This window comes from Anguilla rostrata, chromosome 6 (assembly GCF_018555375.3).
Source record: "Anguilla rostrata isolate EN2019 chromosome 6, ASM1855537v3, whole genome shotgun sequence".
NCBI classification, from domain to species: domain Eukaryota; kingdom Metazoa; phylum Chordata; class Actinopteri; order Anguilliformes; family Anguillidae; genus Anguilla; species Anguilla rostrata.
The window spans coordinates 44,169,143-44,175,926 of record NC_057938.1 but is presented as its reverse complement, the minus strand read 5'-3'; the positions used below and the strand labels follow the sequence as shown (position 1 = coordinate 44,175,926).

Sequence of the window (6,784 nt, the reverse complement as noted above, 5' to 3'; positions counted from 1 at the left end):
TAATGCCTCTCACTGTGGTTCAGTACAACCCCAGAGCCTCAGAAATGGCTCTGTAACCCCTTCCAGACTGATATATTTCAACAACTTTTTCTCTCTGCTGTTATTTCCTTTGAAGGTGGCATAGTGTGCATGTACAAACTTAGTGCCGACTAATTAGCTCTGATAAGGTTCAATGATTGAGGTTTAGATTTAACAGGGCTGCAATCAAGCCAGTTGGTGTTCAATCAGCCGAATGCAATTATCAATTATAGCTCCTTGAGTAAATAAGGGGGCAATTACTTTTTCACATGGGTGATAGTGGTGTTTGATAACTTTTCCGTTTAATAAATGAAATAATTTTTTAAAAGTCTTTTGTGTTCAGCATTCAGTTTACTGCTCAGTCAAGAGTTTGTTGTAATGTACTGTCCAGAATTACTAGCGAACCATACGTGGTTGTATGTGACAGCCAGCATGTGACATAGCATTTAAAGTCATGAGCAGCCTCAGTTGATGCTTACTCACCCGGCTGAAACAGCCGTTATGCCCCTGGGCACTCTTACCTGTCTGCATCCCTCCTGTATGTAATTGGTTACAGAAATAGACAATGTCAAACCACTGTAAGTAACCACTGAGGCACAGCATCCACTGAACAATTAATTCCTTGATATAACTGATTGAACATACCTTGCTCACAACAACCATGTCCTAGAGACGTTACCATTCAACCAATAAAAACACAATTGGGCATCTTCCTAACAACCAACAATGCTACCAACACACATCTGCACAACAAGCTACATGGAATTACAATTGTAAATTCTTGGCTGAATTAGAGCAAATTACATTCTCCCAGAAACAGAAACATTCATAAAATAAATTATTGCATTTATTACAGAAACAGACAGTACATACTGGAAATGCAAACATGTACAACATTATTGTCTTCAGTGAAACTGTTATGAAGACATTACATAACAGTACTGAATAAACATGTTTACCATGGTTTCAGCCAAAGGGTTGAAACAACAGATCTACAATTCTGTCGCGTATAAAGACAAAAGTCAGTACTGTCATGGACTCCCCTTCTTTCTCCATTGCACAACTTTTCCCAGGTTTCACGTGCAGAAACCCTGTCCTTTCAGGAACATTTCGTAGCACTTCATTGCAAAGGAAGACAAGTAATTCCTATTTGATTGCCTGAGTGCCAGGAACTGTTAATTTTCAAACGAAATCAGTCCCATTTCGATGTTTTCCTTCTCATGTATCTCTCTCCCTCACTGTCAACGGCTTCATACAACTGCTGATCATTCTCCTTGGTGGCGTGAAGGTACCCAAGATATGCCACACAAAGCGATATTGTAACCAGTCCAAAGGCCATCACTGGCTTATTCTGCAGAAAGATAGGAATAATGCAATTTGAGGCATAAGGCAATACACAAAAACTAGAAAGCATCAGTGTATGCTGCTGCCTTGTGCATGTCAAATGTACAAAATGTCTTTACATTTCAACACCAATGAAAAATGTTTCAACTATCATGCTGAGGGAATACATTTGAGGTGGCAAACAATTCTTACAGGTTTAATGAATAGCTCTGGGTTAACTGCACGAAAAAGCGTAGTAGTCTGCACTCCTCTTAAACCGGGGGTCCTGAAGCTTCTCTCCTTTGTCGCCTCTGTCTTGTCATTTCCAGATTCCTGAGATGACATCGTTAGGCCTGACCTAGGCAAAGCCAAATAGGTCGACATTGGGTTAACGTCGTTTCACGCCACATGAGACATCAGACTTAGCTAAATTTGCAAGCCACAGCAAAATGATTTTGGTATTCAACTTTATTACAAAGACAATCCTAACTTAGCAAGTGAGAGTCCGTATAGGCCTATGGTTTGGGCCATTTAGCTAGCACCGTTGCTGCAGAAATGTTTTTCAATATATGCCTGCCACCTTGTTCACAGTAAAAAATGGTGTTGTTTAGAACTTTAAATCAAACTCGTAACGCAAGGGTCTTACATTAGCTAGTAAGCTAAACAGCAGACCATAACTGATAACATAGTTAAAACACTTTGCTCTTGAAAGCATGCGATTCTTAGAAGTCACCGACATGTCTCGCTCGCTTACCTCTCTGTTTTTCCTGTTATCATGAAAAACCAACGATATAAAAACGAGGGAGTTGACTAAGATCTAACGACAACCACTTCACAACAGATTGCAGCGCCACCTCGTGTTTGGAGTACAGGCAATGGGAGAATAAACATCAGTTGGTGCAATGTAACTTCTGCTGCCTATGACACAATCACACTGAAAAACACTTTATCCTGGCCCTGTTTTGAAATGATAACAAAGCTAATGAAGCTAATCAATTTTTTCTCTCTCTCGCTACAGGCCTGAAAAGCATAAACCTTAAAAAGATCTAGTTTGGCACCTCTCAAACCCTCTAAAACATGCATATCCAACCAAAAGCATGGCACAGCAGTTTCTGAAAGATATACTAAGCTCAAAAGCAACTTGTAATTAATTGATGATGTGGATCAGTGACACCGCCCCCGTACAGTCATTAAAGCTGCATGAAACGTCTTTATTCACGTCCAAGCTTATTTGAAAGACAGCTGTCCAGAGACCACTTGCATTTTTAGAAATACAAGTGGTAGGCTGTTTATTCATTGTTTTACTTTTAAGTATTTACTCCTTGTAGATTGCACATCCCACCCTCCAACAACACCCAACACCGAAAGTAACCGGCTATAATGGCATTGCCTCGTGCTAAATGAATTTACTTGTCAATGATACCTAAATGACGTCAATGATTCGTTTGTTTGAACAGTAATCCGCGTTAGAATAGCTCACTATAACGAGTTGCTAAAAAAGAAGAAGAAAAACCGTCATTGTCTTGGTCACGCTGTAGTCAATGTTCTATCATAAAAATTATTATACAATAAAATAGGTAGCTAGTGTTTACAACAACACTACTTCGAAGACTATAGCCTACTACAAGGCTAACAACAACAACATCATCATCAATAATAATAATAATAATAATTCTAGAAATAGGCCAATTGCCTCGTAATAATCAACACTGCGCGTAAAAGTATCTATTTATCTCAAATAGCTAGTTTACCCATGCGATAGCCTAACATAGTCAGTTCATTTCAACTTCTATTTTTGTAAAATCAAATACTCTATTAGGGCTGTGTTTAGGCTACGCATTATTAAATACCTGGCCAGGTAATATCAACTTTATTGTAGTCCGTAGTTAAACACAGGCAAATCGGCTGTGTTCCTTTAATAATTGTCCTGGCGACCAAATAGGTGTGGCATCTCCGACAGGTGTATTTGACAGGCAAATAAAACAACACGGAAAGGATGAGACAACACAGAAAACAGACCTGTCAAGAATTGCTTCGATGATCGCACCCAACAAATATAAAAGATGAAAGAAGACTAAATACGACCGCTATTCTACGGTAAATCGCTACATTTGCTTGTTTCTCTTTGAACAATATACATTCTTCTCTCCACAAGTGCGCAATAGCACCAAGGAAAATACATCAGTTAATTACTATTTAAATAACTAGGCCTACAGGCTATACTTATTTTCAGTGTTTCTCCTGCTGGTTTTCCCTGATTAAGTGCATGGAGGAAAAAATGACCGAGACTACATTTTTTATGAAGTCTACATTTTAATTTAAAAATGTATCACGTCAAGATTGTGAAACAAAACCAAATGACTGAGCGGATCTCAATAAAAGTTATGGGGTCTCAATAAAATATTAATGCCGATAATGTTGTGAAATTCATTGTTTGTGGCGCTGTATAGTTGGTTGATTTATAGTTAAAACAGGACTGAAAGGACCACATTTTAAATTAGAGGTTATCCACAAAGGCTTTTTTGCTTTAATTGTTAAGGTATTATGCTTACAGCAAGTTACTATTACATTATAATAACAAAACCGTTTTTGTGTTAAAACGGAGTAATCCACAGAAACTGCTACAAATATTGAATTCTTGTTGAAGTAATTTTATGCGTACGCTTTGATAAACATCAGCCACAGAACCAGTATTTGCTGACATGAATGCCGGTAGGCCATTATTTGTATTGAGTACACAAACTGGCTGCTTACATGTAATTTCCAAAAGCCTGCATGAGCCATCAGAGATCATGTAGCCTACTAGCCTATAAGATTTTGGCTGATTTAGTGATTTTTTTGTTGTTGTTATTTTAAGTCTTTTTTTACACTACTGCATTAGCCCGTCCTGGGCGTGGTGCGTGTGACCTTTGTTGTACGTTCCCTACTCTTCGTGATGCGTGGATAAGCAAATAAAGAGGGTACAATGCAAGAGTTTGCTGATTTTATGCACCTGTACACATACATTTGAAAATTACATTACAGGCATTTACTAGATACCTGTAATGTAACAGAGCAACTTACACAACTTTTACAGTAGAATGTAGGAAATATAAGGCCGTATATCAGGAAATGCATTTTCAGATAGTAGACTTTAGATCAAATGGTGAAATAAGCTTGTAAAAAGCTGAACTCTGTTCCCTTTCCACTCTCACAGGGATATCTGCGAACATGAACTGGGGGTTTCTGGAGAACATTTTGAGCGGGGTGAACAAGTACTCCACGGTGATCGGTCGCATATGGCTCTCCATAGTTTTCATCTTCCGCATCCTGGTGTACGTAGCAGCTGCGGAGCAGGTGTGGAAGGACGAGAACAAGGACTTTGTGTGCAACACCCAGCAGCCGGGCTGCGAGAACGTGTGCTTTGACCACTTCTTCCCCATCTCCCAAGTGCGTCTGTGGGCCCTGCAGCTCATCGTCGTGTCCACACCCTCCCTGCTGGTGGCGCTGCACGTGGCCTACCGCGAGCACAGGGAGAAACGGCATGGGAAGAAGCTCTACGAGGACAAGGGCAGCATAGACGGCGGTCTGCTCTGCACCTACCTGCTCAGCCTCGCCTTCAAGACCAGTTTCGAGGTGGGGTCCCTGCTGGCCTTCTACTTCCTCTACAGCGGCTTCGACGTCCCCCGGCTCCTGCAGTGCAGCCTGAGTCCCTGCCCCAACACGGTGGACTGCTACATCTCCAAAGCCACGGAGAAGAAGGTCTTCCTCTACATCATGGGGTGCACCTCTGTCCTGTGCATCGTGCTGAACCTCTGCGAGACGGTCTACATCGTGTCCACGCAGTGCTGGAAGTGCTTCAGCAAGCGTTACGTCCCCATCGAGGAGAGGGTGCACTGCCGCTGTCACCTTCCACCTGCCAGTGTTGCCACAGCAGTGCCACCAAACTTTAAACCACCACGCAAAGACATGGAAAACTCATGCCTTCCACAAGCCACAAAGGACAGTCCAACAGCTGTCTCTTAATAAGTCAATGTAACTTAAGTCCTCCGCTTTCTATTGTCTGCAATTTATATTTATTTAAATATTTAATATTTATTTCTAGATCTCAAGGTTGCACTACATATCCTTAAGCTATACTAATATTTATCAAACATCTATCATTTCATTATTATGAGTACTTATGTTCTCTGATGACTGTTCATTCAGGTTAATGCAATAAACGAGTGTACAGTTCCATGAAACACAGAACTCCACAGGGCCGGCCCGTGGCATAAACGCTCTATGCGGTTGTTTAGGGCCACAACCGCTAGGGGGGCCACACGACCACGAGGGGGGGGGGGGTCACACGAATGTTTATCTAAGGTAAATAACGTTTTTTTGTAATTACGTTATTCATCCCCTATCGTGGAATTAGTGGTATAAATTTAAAATGGAATGGCAACAGAACATTGCATAACAATGTAATGTAAGAGGGATTTTACCAAGAGAGCACCCCCCCCCCCCCCCCAACTCACGGAATTGTTTAGGGCCACCAAAATCCTAGGGCTGGCCCTGGAACTCCATTCTGCAAATCTAATGAAAACCTGGTATTTAAAATTTTTAAAATTCAACAAAGTGCTCAATGTGCAAAATGTCCAAGAGCACAGAGGTATACTTAGTTTCTGTCAATTTAGATGATCATCCGTATTCACCGATTAACCTTTTTGTACGCTCTTACCACTTTAAAGTCAGTTTTAACAGTTATATCGCTGATATACCTTGATATCGCTGTCATAGAGATTCGTCCACAGAGATTGTATTTGGCAGTGCAAATGTACGTTTTGCCAATAAAGCACTTTGATTCAGCATTACGAATCCCATGCCCATTATCGGGATTAAAAATACAGTATGTGTACCACTGCTGCCCAGACACACTGTTGGTGCTGTCAATCTGGGTAGGACTGCTGATATTAGGTTTTTCACCCACTCTTAAAATCTGAATGAAACTCTACATTGTCAAGTAAAAATGAAAATGAATTAGGTAATTCATTGCTTGCTGTAGTGTAAAAATGCTTATTCACTGATGCCTTCCCGGGCCAGGGCCGAGGCTCTCAATTAAGTGCACCATTTGAAATGATACACTGCATCATAAGGTCATGTTATGCCCTGTGAGTAAACGTTGTTTGGATTGTTCCACTTTTCAGCATCTAAATGTGTATGCATGTTCTTAAAATTGAACAGAAAATAAATAAAATAATAAATGATGGCTTTATACAGCAATGCATGTTTTAGCCTGTTTACGGCTGTGGAGGAGTTTTATTGAAAGGCTGTTTTATTCAATACTCGAGTGCAGAGATTTTAAAAAAAGAAAACAAAATGCTGTCTTCAAAATCAAAATGGGGTTATGTGCAATACCTTTACATATCTAACCAGATAATGTCACCGCATGTGAACAAGCCAGAGAGAAATAGGGCAATCTTCT

At 40.5% G+C, this 6,784-nt stretch overlaps 2 protein-coding genes across 3 annotated transcripts; one reads left to right on the top strand and one right to left on the bottom strand.

Annotated features, from left to right (window-relative positions):
• Positions 1 to 847: 847 nt before the first annotated feature.
• smim8 (small integral membrane protein 8) lies at positions 848 to 2,240 on the bottom strand. Of its 2 annotated transcripts, none has more exons than XM_064339921.1 (3): positions 2,096 to 2,240; positions 1,555 to 1,699; positions 848 to 1,369 (listed from the first exon to the last, which is right to left on the bottom strand). In XM_064339921.1, exons 1-3 carry the CDS (start codon positions 2,116 to 2,118, stop codon positions 1,211 to 1,213), a joined length of 327 nt encoding a protein of 108 aa, XP_064195991.1. In that variant the 5' UTR covers positions 2,119 to 2,240; the 3' UTR covers positions 848 to 1,210. The 2 variants fall into 2 exon arrangements, with proteins under 2 accessions (XP_064195991.1, XP_064195992.1); XM_064339922.1 differs by having other exon boundaries at positions 1,988 to 2,106.
• Positions 2,241 to 3,201: 961 nt separating this feature from the next.
• On the top strand, positions 3,202 to 6,707 carry gjb7 (gap junction protein beta 7). The gene is made up of 2 exons (XM_064339920.1): positions 3,202 to 3,438; positions 4,538 to 6,707. Exon 2 carries the CDS (start codon positions 4,552 to 4,554, stop codon positions 5,344 to 5,346), a length of 795 nt encoding a protein of 264 aa, XP_064195990.1. The 5' UTR covers positions 3,202 to 3,438; positions 4,538 to 4,551; the 3' UTR covers positions 5,347 to 6,707.
• The last annotated feature ends 77 nt before the right edge of the window (positions 6,708 to 6,784 follow it).